A 17256-nucleotide genomic window follows, 5' to 3' on the forward strand; every position below is an offset into this window, starting at 1 on the left:
ATGTTTGTTATACAGGGCGTATGAGCAATAAATGGATTCCATATGGTAGAACAATTTCGTTGTTTATGTTTGTTATACAGGGCGTATGCGCTATAAATATGACATTTGGTGTAAAGTTTTACTTGGATATAAATACAAAAGCCCAAAAGTTCAAACGCCCATTTATAGCACAATAGTCTGTAAATGGCATACAACAATATCATATCTTTGTCAATTTTATTGTTATACAAAACAAACTTGTACAACACTTTTAAGGGGAATCCCCAAAGTTCATTTGTAACTTACTTATATAAATAGGGGAAGTATTTTGAGTGCAAGTTGGTATAACATTTATTTACTCCGTCTTAGTTTATTGAAATGGCTTTTACATTTAGCGCTAAGGCTCATCTGTAAAAAAAACCGCATGATATTCATCTTTTAAAAAATATGTATTCAATAAAACTCTAGCGAACTTTAAAAACGAATGATTAACAGAAACAATGTTTCCATTAAGGCGTGACCGTTGCCTCATTATTATATTGAAATTGAATGCGAAAGCAACCGCAAAAAAATGTGTCGTTCCATTGACGAAGTTAATTTCATGTTGCATTCCGACTCTGACCAATAAGTTTTTTGTTCGCTTGGATAGTAATAAAATACATATCACAGTAAGATGAAACTTCAAAGTAATATTTTTCTGGGATGAATATTTTTGTGGCTCACCCTTATATCCCATAAAATGCGACTGGCCATTAAGTTTTTTGTTTGTTTGGATGGGTAAAAAATATAATGCTAACATGAAGCTTTCAAAATAAATCTTGTTGATGTATATTTTACAATGTTACCGATAAGTCGGCATATATGTCAAGCACTTCTATTAACATGTTTTTTAGAATTTTAACACAAAATGTGGAACAGCCTTTTTGAAGGGTAATTGGAACTTTAAAGGAATTGGCAATTAAATTAAAGAGTTGCTTTTATTTTGTCCCAGAAAATATAAACGATGAATATTTGGCTTATTTTGTTGCATTAAATTTAAATTTATTGTGCCTCTTTTACCCCACACCTTAATAATAGAATTCGATTTAGTGAATATTTCTACGAGGAGTCGTCATCGTTGCTGGAGTTGTCGCTCGATGACTCCTCTGATCCGGAGCCATTCTCGGTGGTGGTCTCCTCTTCGGAGCTCGAGTCGTCATCGGTGGAATCGCGCTGCTCCAGATATCGCCGGATGATCTCGTCCAGCCTTCGCTCCACAATGGGCCTCTCCAGCGCGTGTTCGGCCAGAGTTTGGCCCACACATCCGCTGGCATCCAGGCCGATGGCCAGCAGACGGATGCCCTGGAGCTTTAGGTTAAGCAGATCCTGGGGAGCTGAGTCGAGTCCTCGCAGGGCCCTATCGATGCCATTGCGGCAGGAGCGGAAGCTGAGGTTGTTCTTCAGGCAGAGCTCCACTTGGGCGGTCAGATTGCTGGTGGCATTCTGGTATTTGGCAATGGTTTTTTGGACAACCTGCTCATAGGTTGCCTGTTGCACCTGCAACTCCTCCACACAGCTGTGCAGATATCCGCCATATCGGTTGACCAGCTCGTCAAGGATCTCCTCCGCCTCCTCGTTGCCAACGCCATTGGTCTGCTCATCCACTCGTTGCAGTTGAGCGGCGGCCCAGTTGCTCCACTTCTCCTGAATTTCAGCGGAGTACTCCGTCTTCTTCTCGTCCAGACGATCGTTGAGGTTGTTAACGGCAACCTCCAGATCGGCGACTCCTGCATTTATGGTCTGCAATTTGGCCAGGGCGTCCTTGAGGGCCTGTCGCTGTAGGACATTCCTAACCCGGTTAATCTCGCTGAGGAGTCTAGAGATGCCACCCTGCAGGGCGTAGGCGAAGTCCCTGATTCCGCCGGTGGCAGCTTGGTGAACGGCATCTGCGATTCTCTGGGCAAACGCCACCGTTTCATGGGAGTACAGCTCGGAGGAGTTCTTCAGGCTCTCGAGGAACTCCCCGGCTATGGCCGTTCCATTCTTACTGGCATCCACAATCCCACTGATGATATTCTGGCCGGTCTGGTTGAGTGTGCTCAAGAGTTCATCCAGCAGTTCCGGTTGCGGCGTGGCCACCACACAGCTGGCGCTGATGGCCAGGGCGAGCAGGAGCAGTGATGACTTGGTCGAATGCATCGTCGTTCTACTGATACCCTAATTATCTCTCTGCCCTGGGACTGCCTTTTATATATCTCGGATAGCTGCTTGGTGCTTGGGCAAATAGTTTTGCCGACTAGTTCAATATTTGGAAAGACCATTTTATTAAATTAGTTAATATTTAATCAGCCGCTTTTCGCTTGACGACACCCGCTGTCCACAATAGAGGAAAAGTGCATACTGGTTGCATAATTTTTCAAAGAAAGCTATTTGCACAATTCTTGGAAAAAAATTATAGTAAATAAAATAAGATCGAATAACAAAGTCGCAGTCTCCACTTGAGGTATCAATATGATGAACAAAATCTTGTCATCAAATGTCTTAATTGTAAATTTCGGAAAATAACTTTTAATTATTTTATTAAATGTAATCAAAAGAAATATTTTGTATTAAAAAGCTAATTGTTTTCCAAGCAATGTTATTTATTCAATATTTCGTTTTAGGCAACGGAATATTAATTAACTGATATTATTTAACTTTTTAATGCATAAAAGTCATCTAGTAACAGTTTTTTAATAGTTAACTTTAATATAATGACTTTGATATATTACATAGGTCAGTCGTTTTAGTAAAAGTTTTATTTATCAAAGAGAAATTCCCGCTAGTAAAAATGTACATTAATAGAACTCAAATAATTGTTGAACTTTGGTTCTAAAGAAATATTGTAAAAGTGAATACTTAAAAGAGCATTGATAAAACATAGCCTGCATATTTTCCTGTTTTGAATTGCTTTAAAATACCCAATAGTTTTCTACTTAGCGCTCTTAGATTTTTTGTAATCAAAACTCGCAGGTTAAAAGGTGAAAATAAATCAAAAAAGTCAATTTCGAAAGCATTAAACTTAAAGTACTCTTTATGCGGGCCTCACACGTACATTCCCATAATGCACACTCAAACAATCGCGTGCATTCCCTCCCCCGCATTTGCACAAGGACAAAGGTTAAACTTTGCTTTAATTTTGAAATTTATATGCCTGCAAAACAAAGGAGTGAGCATACCGTCAGCGGTATGTTTACGCTCAGGTTAAACCCCTTTTGTGGCGAACTTTATGCATAACTAACCGAAAAGGAAAGGGGTAAGAGTGGAAGGGTGAATGGGGCATTTTGGAGAGGTGGAAGGGGGGGCCCCAGGTATAATGATTGTCTTCAGCCTGCCTTTATTATGACTTTAATTGTCGCTTGACAAACGTTGACACACACCGTCCTGAAATACTGGGAAGGTATGTGAGCAGACATGCAAAGATATGGAGATGGAATGCGGGGGTGGCGATGTGGCGAGGCCTTGAGCGACATGCACTATGAACATTTTATTAGTCTGCTGTTAGTTTTGTTTAATTATGCTGTCATTAACTTTGTCGCACAGCCACACGCATAACTGCAAAACAAAAGCTTACATGTCTCAACGCAATTATTGCCGGAGTGGCCAACAAAGGGCTCCGCAGGACGAGTGGCCACCAGGAGGGGCAAGGACAATGGGTCCTGGCTGGGCGACACCCACAGTCTTCTGGCTTTTTCACCCCCGTCCTGCCCACCATCTCCCCCATCTGTCTACCCATTGCACAGACATTTAATTTTGCATTTTCCACTAATTGGCTTGCATACTTGCCATATTCTCGCTTCGCTTAATTAATTTAATTAGAAATATGTTACAGCTCAAAAGAAGTTCAAACCTCAAAACCGTTTCAATAGCATGCGGCCCCGTTTAGCTTATGATAATGATGTCGCAATTGCAATTACATTACCTGTATGGGTGGAGGTCGGATCGGAGGGACAGTATCTTGCCTTTGCTGGCTCATCATCAGGTCGATTTAAAGGACACCACGTGAGGTGTGAGATATTCTGCTTTATTTAACGATGGCGATAAAATGTATGCTGAAAAGGTCACAAAGTTTGTGTTCATTAAGTCAAAAGTACGGAAAACGCCTTGGAACTGTGTAGTTAAAAAGCAACTCTTAGGTGTATTAAAATAAATGTGGCTTATAAAAGCATTTTGGTATAATTAATTCAATAATATTCAACTTTTAAATTGCTATACTAAGATCAAATCAGATCGAAAATAAAACCAGATCAAAGGTTCTCAATTTCTTATTTTGAATTGACCTTTTCGAGAAGATATGTTCTTATAATCCAGACGAAAGTACTCTCGAGTTTGTTATTAGAGATGAAGTGATCTTAAAATTGAGATAAGAGTAGCCTTAATTTTGTTTTTTTGACAAAAGAAGCCTAAATAGTTTTCAGTTTTAAGGGTAGTTTTGCAGCCAAATTAAATGTATTGTTAAGTTTAGATTTAAGTCTTAAAACTTTTAAGTCTAGTTAAAGAAAACAGCCGTGGATACCGTAAATCACGAAGTTTTCTTTAACGAAATGTCAATTAGACTGCATAGTTCAGGATAAATTTCTGTATTTTTTTACCCATTTAACGTGAATTAAACTGTTAAGTATACCGAAGAAGATGTCTGCTTGATATAAAAATAAAATACCTTTGATCCGCGAAAGAGCATTTCGCCCGACACATGCCTGTGACATAACCTGCCCTTTATGCTTTTTTGCTGACCTCGGCAACTGCCATGAATGCCAGCGGGCCATGGACCAAGGAGCAAGGAGCAGAAAGGAAGCACCAGGATCAGGACGATGCCTGAAACGATTCCATGCCGTTGCAATCGCGGCCATTAAGTCATTTTGTTTCCTGTAACATTTCCGGTATCTTTTTAGCGTCGTCGCCGCTTCGAGTATTGCGGGCTGCCAACTGGAGGGGATTGGGGGAGGAGCGGGACTAAGAGGAGCCGGAGGATGTGGAGGTCAAAGGGCTGCTGATTGGGGGCGGAGCCTCTGGTTTGGGTGATGGTGCGGCAACAAATGCTTTTAAAGTAGATGATGGCGTTGGCTGCTTGGTCAATTTATTTCTTACCAAATGTGCTGCTGGCCTGGGTCCGAATGCAACCGAACCGCTCCAAATTGCAGCACGTAAAGTGTTCTGTGAAATTAACTTGGCCCCCCTTTCAGGCCTGCCCCCTGATAAGAAGAAATATGTACAAATAAAAAATTGTGAAATAATGGTTGCATTAATGATAGCCATCGAGCTTTAGGGGGCTACAAAATGTATTGCAATTTCAGCGAATTGTGCAGATATCGTTTTCTCATGTGTGGGGTTAATATACGATTTTATAAGAGCTCAACTTATGGTTAAATATTTTGGAAGAAGGTATTTTTGCAAAATGAATGCAGCTTAATATATAAATTGTCAAAATACTAAACATTTAAAATGCTTTTTAACTTTTTTTTAACATTTCTGCTTTATATGTCTTCTTTTTATACACAAATATGTACTCTTGTGCAATAAATATAATGTTGCATGAAAATCAGAAAGAAATACATGTGTACTGAATGCACTTACATAACTCTTCTGAAATACCTCTGCTCTAAGTGAATTCAACGAGTGGAAAATTTTCGAGCGCATTATTTTGCATATGCAGGAGGCCATGATGAGGCCCGGTTGCCAAATACTGTAGGACAAATACGTATACTCAACGTGCATGGCATTGCTCATCCGCAGCGTGGCCAAGGAAACAGTGAGAGTGCGAGAATCAGGACCAGAATCAGAACCAGAATCAGAGTAAGAGCTGCAGTGGAAGCTTGGCCACTGTGTCCCGTGGCGCACATCCAGCAGATTTAGTACGCCAGCTTTTATCTTGTCGCGCTCCTGGACGCTTTGGGGATCACAATCGCCAGGTGTATGTACATTTGTTCATATATGGGGACATGGGGACATGGGGATGTGAGGAGGCCAGGCACTCTCGGCTCGGCTCTAACTGTAAACGAAGCCCTGGCCATAACATCCCCATGCTCCGCCGTATCGCCCGGCAATCCCATCAGCCCCGGCTAAATGTATAACAGCAGTCACTTAGCGCACTGCTGCCATCCACATCCACATCCACATCCACATCCAACCTGCAACCTCCAACCTTTCAGCTGCGCAACATTGTGTGTGCGGTCGTTACTTCATTGGCACAATCCCCAGACTCGAAATGCTCACATTTGCTGCTTTTGCTGCCTTCATTGTTTTGCTGTGCATTTTATTTTTGATATTTTCTTCTTTTTTTTCGCCACGTATTTTCTTTTAATGCGCTGCGGATTTGCTGTGAAATATGCAGAGTGGGGGGATGGGTGGGCTGGGAAATAACTGCCGACCTGCGACACCCACCTGGCCTCTATCTGTCTCCCAGTTGGCCCAGCAGAGCACAGCACTCTTATGCTAATTAAGTTTATGCTAATTTAACTTATTGCCACTAAGTTGGCCCACATATGCGGCCAGCCGCAGGAGCCATCACTTTATTCTCCCGTTGTCCCAGGCCTTCAACCCATGGAAATTTCGGAAAGCGATCTGGCTACTGTCACAGAAGCTGGGTGAAAATTAATTCGTTGATTAAAAAGGAAACGTAGCTAATTTATATAATTAAAAGTAACTGTAATCAAGTTGCTATTCTAAATGATGCGGAGATTTGGGGTGTGCTGTGCAGAGGTTTTTCATTTTATTAAGAACAAAGGATGGTCGGGGTTAGAACAGGATTAAGTTAGGATTGAGTTCTTTAAAAATGCGCTGTTACATATTTTCATCAGCAACACTAGATAAATATGATTCTAAGGACATTGAATGAGTTAATCCTTAGGACTTTGGCCTTATCAACATCTCAACTTGGGTCAGCGACACTTTAAAATCGTATTTAATCCAAGAACCCCAAGATATAGTTAGGCCGTTATTTTTTTCTCTACGTCCATTTGCAATATATTTTCCATTGAGGGAACTGTAATTGGAAGTTATTATAATAATACAATATGAATAGATTTATTTTGATAACATACCTTGTACTACACTTGTTGTACCAATAACCACCGCTTTCATATTGAGCGCAGTTTTCCTTCCAATTGTCATTATCTCGGTCAAATGTGGTGAACTTCATTTTCTCATGATGTGATAGGGAGTCTCCAGCTGTACCAGAATGTTTTCCTAAAGCTTTCAAAACGTATGCTTCATTTTCGCTGCCAATTTCGAAATTGTCATAGTGAGCATAGCCAGTCCGACCTTTAACATCTTGCATTCTTATCAAAAGTTCGTGTGGTCTTGCCTCAGTCATTATGTGTAACTTTTCCAGCCCAATGAAAAATTCACCCTCTACGCGGCCGAATCCATTCTTATAATCGTTCCAATTTCGATTAAAGTTCTCGGATCCATCCTGACGTCTTTGAATGATTATATAGCCACTTGCTTCGCAGGGAATTTTGAAAATATTTACATCACGTATTTTTATATAACGAAAGCCATTTGAACCAGTGAGGCAATTGTCCAATTGACTGCACTGGTTGGTTATATCAGTTAGTTTTTGGGAATCCGATTTAATTTTGTTGTTTAGGTTACGGATTTCCAAATCCTTACTCAAAATTTGATTACTTTGGTCCTCAACCTGCGAGCTTTTGGTATTTATTTCCGTTTCTTTCATTCGAATCTGTTCTCTTAGATCTACAATGTCACCATTTTGGTTCAGTAATAGCTCTGTATTGATTTTATTTTGACCTTCAGCAAGTGCCAACTGACTCTCCAAATTCTTAATAATTTCAGTCATGTTATTTTCTTTGCTATTAAGCAACTCCTTTTGTTCCTCAATTTGCTCCTCTTTCAAATTAATGAGATCATCCTTGATTCTAATCTTCTCACTGTTTTCCTTGATTTCTTTATTTTTTTCATTTATTTGTTCTTCGTTGACTGTAATTTGACCTTCGGCTAGTGATAACTGACTCTCCAAGTCTTTAATATTTTCCGTCATATTATTCACTTTAAGATCTAGTGTATTTAACAGATCGTGTTGGTCTTTAATTTGTTTGTCTTTTAATATAATTATATCCTCTTTGATTTTTAATTTTTCTTTATTTTCCTCAATTTCTGTATTTTTTTCATTTATTTGATTTTTATCGAAAACTAGTTGACCTTCAGCCATAGCTAACTGATATTGCAAGTTCCTAATAGTGTCCGTCATGTTACTTATAATGTAACTTTTGTTATTTAATGTATTGTGTTGGTCCCTAATTTGTTCTTCTTTTAGTTCAATGAGGTCATCTTTGATTTTAGACTCTTCGTAGTTTTTCTTAAGTTCTTCATTTATTTCGCTTATGCGCTCTTCATTTGATATTTTTTTATTCTCAGCAGTTTTTAACTGACTCTCTAAGTTTTGAATAATTTTTGTCATATTATTTACTTTATTATCGACGTTCTCAAGCATACCCGTTTGTTTCTCAATTTGTTGTTCCTTTAATATAATGAGATCTTCTTTGATTTTAATATTTTCAATCTGTTTCTCAATTTTTCTAGTTATTACTTGTATTATTTCTTGTTTGATTTCGATTTGTAGATCAGCAATTGCCAATTCATTCTCTAATTTTTCTACAGTTTCGGCCACAAAATGTGACTTGGCTTTCCATTCTTCACTCGTTTGGGCTGTTATTTTAAGGTTTACAACGCGATCGAGAAGAGGCTTGAGTATCGACAAAAAATATCCTTCACACTGCGATTTAAAAAGCGGATTGGAAGATTTCGGCGATAGGGTATCAATTGGATCTGCCTCCGCGCAACGTTGCTTCTTTAAAAGCAAAATTAAAAGAAAAAAAACTAAAAACCGCGGACTCATTATGTTTAACAAACAAGATCTATAACTGTTGAAACTAAACTAAATGGAAACGAGAACATTGTTCTGTATTTATAGGCATAGCATTGACATCGCAATGCTTTTCTGCCCTGGGTGTATATCAACATATATATATATATATATATATATATATATATATATATATATATATATATACATATATATATTTCTTAAAAGGTATGATCAAGAATGATTTTCAAGCGAAAGCTTCAAGGTTAATCGCCTACAAGCATACCATTCCTGATAACAAGAATGTTTGTTATCAGGCAAAAATTTCATGCACGCTTATGCCATTCCATAAGTAAATATAATTATCAAAACAAATAAATATCTTGAGTTCAACATTGAAACTAATAAATAAAAATATTAAATTGAATAATACAAGTTGGGACTAAGAACAAAGATTCAAATGTTTTTGGGCAGCTCACGTTTATTTTAGCAATCACATTGTGATTTTATGTCTAACTAACTAACTTTAACAGGCTTTTTTCTGTAGTACCGCTACTGTCTGCTAGGTGTCGTGGCACTGGCATGTGCGCTAATAGAAGTGCCTTTGAATTTAATTTTATTCAAAATTTGAGGCAGAGTAACGGGTATCTGATAGTCGATCATTGGCCTAGTCGATCTAGCCATGTCCGTCTGTCCGTATGAACGCTTAGTAAGGGAAAACTCGTAGACAGCCGTTTTTTCTTTTTTTTTTTTAAATTTTTCTCTAATGTAAAATGTGTAAGTAAACACATGGTTAAAACAAAAGTATGCTGGTAAAAATTGTTATAATAAAATAAAATATTGAATACAATTTTGTTTTTCAAGGATTGTACGACACCTCGGTCTGATTTTGGTGTAAGCACTGAATATTTACAACTTACAAAGTAAAGTGCGTTCCGTTCGCCTCCGCTTTCTGCAGAACTTATTGTCTGATTTTTATGTAAATTGCATTTAAAGCAATAAATCAGTTTTAATCAGCCCACGAGACCGGGCAGCTGAGCCGACGTCGTTGTCGTGTCTGTTCGATGTCCGATAGGCCTTAATATGTGGGGGTTTATGTGCGTGCATCCCTTGGAGCCCTTGGACATTGTGGGCGGTGTGCCAGTGTGTGCCTGACATAAGCAAACGCATTCTGTGTGCATGGCGCTTTATTATTAAAAAATCTTTCCGATATATAAATTTCCCCGTATGGCTGCTTATTGAAATTCGTTCATTAAAGTGCACAAAATGGAAAGTTGTGCACACAGCAAGGCAGGCCGATCGATAATGTCATCCGTAAGACAGTGAAGGCATAATAAGAGATTGAAATTTATTTACAAAGCTCGAGGGCGCTTTTGTTTAAAATTCTTATTTTGACAAGGGAAAATTGAGTTTTTTGAGGGTAAGGTATTATTTTTCACGATATTGGAAGGTTTTTATTACAAAAATGAATCCTCAGAAAGATATCGGGTTTTGAAATCCCTTAGAAAAGAGCCTGAAAGCAGGCAACAATATATTCTGCATATTTATAGACGCTTTTATATTATTTAAGCAGTGAAAAATCACGTTTGATAAGCCACTTTTGTCCGTTCGAAATGCACTCACTAATTATGTGGTAGCGTCGAGTAAATGTCCAATTTGGCTATCAAAACATCTGACTGTCAAACGGCCATGGTGGGGCGATTGTTGGAAAACTATTCTCGAAAAGGAGGGCCATGAAAGCCGCTAATTAAATTAGCAAGCACAGACAACTGCGTTGGCATTTAATTGTGCAGAATAAATCAACGCAGCAAACGGCGAAACAAAGCAGCCAGAAACCAGTCGGAAACCAGCCAAAACAACGCCTGACACAGGCTTTGGCCCCAAAAATATAATCAAACTTTGTCCGAGCCAAATTATTTGGCACATGTAAAATGATTCAGCTCGCACCAGAAAAACACCAGTCCCAAAAATGCTGTAGCTTGTGAACGGCTTTGGAGCGGCAAAAACGAAAAGTTAATTCGGGGCAATTATGTTGACATGTCAAATGCCCTGGCGAGGATACGAATTCCAGCTCAACTCCTGCCAAACGCCATACGCAAATCATTGGATTTTATGCATCATCCTTTTGCATTTTCCATCAATGAATGGTTGTGTGTTTTTGAATAACTCCCGCATCGATTGGAAATTGATGGAGCCACAATTGTAATTAACTAAATTTGATTTTATTAATTGGATTTGACTTGGCAAATTTATTTTAAAAAGGTTATATATGACTACAGCACCAACAATTATTTGGCATTCCATATCCATTAATGTTATTACATTTTAGGTTTAATATTAGCCAATTTGTTGGTTTTTAGTTTGGGTATATTGCGTGCTTTTCGCGTTGTCGGTTGGTTTTTCCTTTTACGTTACTCTGCTTTATTTTAGTCCCGAATCGCGCCTCTGACTAGGCAAGTTTTTCTAGAGCGATTCGTATACCCTTGCAGAGAATTTCAAAATAGGTATAATCCAGATTGTCTTTTCTTGATTATAATCAAGATAACAGATGAATTGGATAGTTACCCAACCTTTTAAGATAAAGGACGGTGAAAGTACTACTATTTTGACATACGTCTACAAATTATTTTGATTTTTTAAATTGAAAGCTAAAGAGTTGCACTGATTAAATGTTCTGACCAACTAATATCCTAAGAATCCTTTCGCTTTTAATTTCTATTTAAAAATGGTTAAAAGCCGAATATTTACCATTTCTTATAATCCTTGCGTAGGGGACTTTTTTCGTGAACATTCATCGAAGTAATTTGTTGTTTGCTAAGAACAATATGATAAATATTCCCCTAGAATAATTCCACTGGCAGAGTATTCCAACTTTCAGTTTCATAAAAACCCGCACATTTTGTATGTGTTTTTGTTGCCGCTGGTGTTTTTGGAAGTTCTTCTTGTTTTTGTGTTATAGTTCAAATGTTTCATTATTTATGCGTTGTAGAGGATGTCGGTTTTTTTGTTATTTTTGCAGTTGTTGTTATTTGCCCTCGAATATTTTTTGCCGACGTGCCAAACTTTTTGCCTCAATAAATTTTTGATATTTTTGGCAAGCCACCCACTTGGGTAACAGACAAGGCAATTACATGAAAATGCATTTATTATTTCTACCAATTTGTTGTTGGTACGTACAGTGTTGTGGCGAAACGATATATGGGTTAATTAAAAAGCAGCGACCTTGCCACAAAATGGATTCATACAAACAAGGACTCAAGAGCCTTTTGCTTAACAAAAAAATGTGCGGAATTCATTGAATTTGTGTCATTATTTGGCTTTATAATTCAATAAATCTCACCTCAACTTTGACTGTAAAAGCAATTCGATTTATATTATATCGCGGATATTCACGCATTCTTCTTTCTACGGTTCTGCACAATGTCATAGATCATTATTAGGAAAAATAATAAAGTCACCCGAAGAAAATTTATCAAAATCATAAATCATTGCAAATTGCTACAATTTTTTATTCACCTGCACTCATGTATGCACTGCATTGTGCCACTCTGTATGGGTGTGTGTGTGCGCCATAATTTCCCAATACATGCACAAGTATGTGCAGAAATACGGAATTTGCAAGCTGGCACTGAGGTGGTATTGGTGCGGAAAATGCGTCGAGTGGAAAATGCATGCAAAATGCTCATCTCGGAAACTGAGTTGAGTCTTAAAAGGAATCGGTTCTTAACTCAACTCAAAGTGAGCGTCCTGAAAAGTGCTCAAATGAATTTTACTTTTCGCTTGACTTAAGAGAAAATGAGTTAAATTTGTACATGAGCTCAGGCTGAGTTTCAGTATTATTTTAAGTGGAGTTACTTTTATTAACATAGACTAAGAGGTGTTTTAAATGAAGTGATGCATTTTAATCGCTTATTTTAATCGAACCTGAAGCTGACTATTTGATTATGTTGAAGACCCACGCTTAAGGGTAATGAAATGTGTAAATCCTTTTATCCAGCCATGCTTAAATCCATTAAGAATTCAATACATTTTCAATATTCTGTAATGTAATCAGTTTTAAAATAACTGTTTTCATCGTCGGGTCTCATAGACCGTCTCTTTAATTGATCAATATGCGAATGGAAAAGCCCGACCGTTGACTAACGCACTGGATCTCAAAAGAGCTGGGAAACAAACAATCGGGCAAAATGAAGCCGTAAATACATTTGGCATCGGACGATGGCCACTTGAATCGAGGAATGGTCTCGGCCGATTCGCTTTGTGATGACGACTTTTTAATTAAAATAAAAATGCAATCCACACATTCCACGGATGATGATGCTGACGATGGGTTGGCGGTCGAGATGATGACGGTGACGTCGACGAGAGCGTGGGGGAAATCACGACACAACAATAAAAATTAAGTTAAAGCGCGATTTAAATGGCATTGAGTTGGCGGGATTGGGACGAGGCATGAAATGAATGCGCATAAGTTTGATGCAATTCACACGAACACGTACATGTTCGCTGGCCGGCAGAGCCCGTCTTTTTGCCATTTTTTACCGGCCACGCAATAAACAATTGAAAATAAATAAGGGTAAAATGAATTTGTCGACATTGTTGGATTTTGTATTTATTATAATAGGCTTATAAAATATTTTAATTGGTGATTTAAAAGTCAGATGGCAAGTATTTTAGATGGGGGGTGCTGCAAAAATCACTAGAGGTTGAAATCACCATTAAAGGTGTCTGAAAGTATGCAGTAAAAATATTTATTTATTTATTTATTATTGCATACTTTTAGACACCTTTATAAAAATTTTGTTATTTTAAAGACAGCTGAACCTTGTTTTCTCCGCTAAAAAATTGTTAGCTATGCAATTTGAGTAAGGACAATAAATGAACCTTTAAGCCCTTAATATTGTTGATTACCAAGATTGTACTGTTGGTGGCCAACGATCATTCAGCGTTGCAAGAGACTCTTACCCCATTCATTGAGTCGTCAAGTACAAGTGCATTTGCATCGAAATTGATTGCTCCCAAAACTGCCGATACGGTAAAATTGCCAATTTCAGATGCCCTGCTGCATTGTGTTACCCCCATTGTGGGCGTGGCAGAAGGAGGGCGTCTGATTCTGAGCCGCTGCTGCATCAACAGTTTGTTGATTAAAAGTGCGTTGAACCGAAATTAAGGGCTGGCATCTGGGATCCTTTTCAGTGTTAATGCCACCGGAGTTCCTTACTTATTAACCGAAGTCGAGGTCTTGTGCCTTATCAAGTCAAGTCAAGTTAAAATTTAAACTAAATTAAGAAACATTCCTTACTTTATACTTATATCCTTAAAGTGATATAAAACATGTGTGTGCTCAAATTGAATCAAAGCAATTTATCTTTTTTTAAAATTAACTGAGTAACGCAGTGTACCTAAACGTTATTAAAAATCATTTTAATTATTCTTCCCATAAATAGAATTTTCTGCAGTAAATATATAAAAAATGTAGGCACATAATTAATTACATTGAAGGCAATCAGAAATGCATAATGCACCAAAGGCATAAATCAAAACAGTTCGATTAAATTGGCTTGATTAACCAGTGGGTTATCTTTGTCCCGCTTTTGTGGCAGGACTTTGACAGTTGGAAAAAAAACAGCACCTGGCAGCAGGACCTCCGGCCCATTCGCTTCCCATCCTCATTAGCATTCGGCTGCAGATGAAAGTGCAGCCGTGGGTCAGGCGGGTAATTAGTTTTTGGCGTGTTGTGGGGCAATTTTTGAAAATTTCTTATTTAATGCGCCTGCTGGAGGAGGAATGGTTTTGGTTTTTGGTTCGGTTATTGAGGGAGGGGAGGTGTTGGGGAAATTAGTGGGGTGTTACTGGCGCGGTGGGCTGGTCGGTTTTGAAGCCTGCCAAAATCGTGGCGCCTAATTGCGAGCAATCATATTTTGTTTGCCAAGAGCTGCTTGAGCGAAGTGGTGCCGCTGCTAACGGGCGAAGTGGGTGGCTCGCTGGGTGGCTCAGTGGGTGGCTCAGTGGGTGGGATGCAATCAGGTTCCTCTGTCAGTGGCAGGACTGCACGTCCTGCACGTCCTGCTCATGTTTGCATGTGCACACCCACACCCCCGCCAACGCCCACTTTTGGGAACGGGATGCAGAGACTTGGGCTTATCGCCTCGCCTAGGCAAATCAATCAATTTAAAAGCAATTGCTGTTAATGTGCAACGTTTGTTTGGCAGCTGTCAAAAATTTGCACACACGCTCCGTGGATGGCGGGACTGCAGAGTCCTTGAGTCCTTTTGGTCCTCGGTCTATTAGTTGTTCGAGGCCAACTGATTCGCCAATGTCTGCCTCTTTGGGTCAATCGTTTTGGCGCCCTTGATTGATGATCAAAGCTGCCATAATTGGCCCAACCGAACGAAACTAGTCTGTGTATAAGTACATACTGCTGGTGCAAAGATATTTGTATATTTATCAGTATAAAGAAGTAGATATATATAAGTGCAAATTACTGCCTACTTGTCTGCGCAAAGCGATTGACGGCGTGGTTCAGTGCCTCCTGTCTGATTGATGTTTGCTGTCGACCAAGACGGGATGATGATGAGCCATCATGTCTGAGTTGGATCGTCATTAAATGCCGCCTCTCCTCTGTCAACTTTGCCTAAATTTGACTAGCTGGAAAAGGCTTGAAATGTGTGGGATAACACACAATATATAATAGGTTTTTTTTCAATAAAATAGTATTTATTTAATTTAAAATCGATCTCACATATCCTCAACGACTGCACCGCATTTTAAACACATAGACCTAGTAACTCAAATATAAAACTATCTGATCTCTTAATTAACCCTTCATATGAAAATCTCCAGCAAATTCTTAACTTTCTCAAATCAGCTAACCTACTTCAACTCATTTAAATTGTTAATCTCCTTCTCTTCCCACTCATATGTAAAATTCTAGTTATTAAGTAAACCTGTAAAAACAATTTAGTCCGGCCGAAAGTCTTAGCAACTATGGCCGATTCCTCCCTGTACCTTAAGTTTTAAACTTTTGGCAACAGAGTACAATAAAAAAATTTAATTTAAAAGAACATTATTTCATATACTTAAACATTGAAGCTTTAACTAAATAAAAAAAATCTTAATTAAAAATAAGAAAATTAAAGTATTTGAACATTTTTTCTATGTTTCAAAATATGTTATACTTAATAATATTTAAATAACATGGCACTACTAATTACATTGTTTTATTTGTTTGGGTAAAATACTATTTACTTTAAAGCAGAAATGTGTATGATCGGAAATAATCACCACTTCATCTCTATACATTTAAAATTAAATGAACAGAAAAATGGCGCAAGGCAAGAGGAAAAAATCGAATAATATTGTATGAGTAACGGATATAGCCCGTCCTAGTTTAGAGGAGCGTTTGTTGGGGGGACAGGCGACACATTTGCATTTCACAAACAATCGAAAAAGTAGTTAAAGTTTTTGCCAGAGCATATGCAACACGTTTTTACCTTTTTACTACTTTTCGCATAAGCAACGGTTGAACGCGGTGGCAGGAGGGTTTTTGGCTTTGGCTTGTGTTTGGCATATTACACTCAATGTCAGTTGGCCGCCCCGCCACACCTGTCCACGTGTCGAGAGTCCTCCTCCGGTTTTTGTTCTCCTGCAGCCAGGAGCACACGGCGTGTACATCATATGGCCATGCGATGCATCCTGCTTTTTGCCCTCGCATTTTTGGCGCACTTTCGCTGGGCTGGCGTTCACCTTTTTCATGGACAGACCCCGTCCGAGTTGACACATTTCTTTGATGTTCCCGCTGCAGGTGTCACTCCTGCCGCACAACTGACTCAACGGATTCCGTAATGAGATGTTTTTTGTGGAGTATTCTTTGCAGAATCAAGATAGTCTTGAAACTAGTTTCCTAAAGTGGGTTTGCATTCCCAACAAGGAAAAAACTGTACAAGAGCATTTCCGTAATGTTAAATGTTGTGTCTATGACGCTATAATATTCATATTTCCTTTAAATTAAAGGGTTAATAAAAAGTTCAGAAGCTTCTAAGTCCTGAGTGTGTGATAAGGGTAAAGATAATATTTTCGATAGTAAGTAAGTAATTTATAATAGGCTTCACTTTTAGAACGTGAAAGTAATAAGAATAAAAACGAGAAACAATGACACAACTTATCCAATCTTTAATTAATTATACAAACATTTATGTATCGTGGTGCCACATAAATCACTTGTGTTTTGAAATCACTTTCATGTAATGTAATTTTAGCCATCAAAAATTTTGCAGTTAATAGAGAATAGTAGTCTTTTTGCATGAATTTATAGTACTTTTGAGTTTTGAATTTATTGTTGCATACCTTTAAACACCTAAAATCCCATTTAAAATAATTTACAAACCATAGTTATTTTTGTGTGGCACCCCCGTTTAAATATGTTTGATTTACTT

At 38.3% G+C, this 17256-nt stretch overlaps 2 protein-coding genes across 3 annotated transcripts; both read right to left on the bottom strand.

The window, feature by feature from the left end:
* Positions 1 to 989: 989 nt before the first annotated feature.
* Positions 990 to 2186, bottom strand: LOC119548532. Its single transcript, XM_037855827.1, has one exon. It carries the CDS (start codon positions 2155 to 2157, stop codon positions 1078 to 1080), a length of 1080 nt encoding a protein of 359 aa, XP_037711755.1. The 5' UTR covers positions 2158 to 2186; the 3' UTR covers positions 990 to 1077.
* A 4498-nt stretch (positions 2187 to 6684) lies between these two features.
* On the bottom strand, positions 6685 to 16333 carry LOC119546887 (fibrinogen-like protein 1). Of its 2 annotated transcripts, XM_037853504.1 has the most exons (3): positions 16315 to 16333; positions 7038 to 8806; positions 6685 to 6979 (listed from the first exon to the last, which is right to left on the bottom strand). In XM_037853504.1, exons 2-3 carry the CDS (start codon positions 8447 to 8449, stop codon positions 6841 to 6843), a joined length of 1551 nt encoding a protein of 516 aa, XP_037709432.1. In that variant the 5' UTR covers positions 8450 to 8806; positions 16315 to 16333; the 3' UTR covers positions 6685 to 6840. The 2 variants fall into 2 exon arrangements, with proteins under 2 accessions (XP_037709432.1, XP_037709431.1); XM_037853503.1 differs by lacking the exon at positions 16315 to 16333 and having other exon boundaries at positions 7038 to 8872.
* Positions 16334 to 17256: the final 923 nt, after the last annotated feature.

The sequence above is a fragment of the Drosophila subpulchrella genome, chromosome 2L, assembly GCF_014743375.2.
Source record: "Drosophila subpulchrella strain 33 F10 #4 breed RU33 chromosome 2L, RU_Dsub_v1.1 Primary Assembly, whole genome shotgun sequence".
NCBI classification, from domain to species: domain Eukaryota; kingdom Metazoa; phylum Arthropoda; class Insecta; order Diptera; family Drosophilidae; genus Drosophila; species Drosophila subpulchrella.

Excerpts from the sequence above, each read along its gene's own strand:
- LOC119548532 (XM_037855827.1), bottom strand. The coding sequence starts at position 2,157 with ATGCATTCGACCAAGTCATCACTGCTCCTGCTCGCCCTGGCCATCAGC.
- LOC119546887 (XM_037853503.1), bottom strand. The coding sequence starts at position 8,854 with ATGAGTCCGCGGTTTTTAGTTTTTTTTCTTTTAATTTTGCTTTTAAAG. Across the intron at positions 6,980-7,037 it reads TACAACAAGTGTAGTACAAG|TTCCCTCAATGGAAAATATA; the intron begins GTATGTTATCAA and ends TTCCAATTACAG.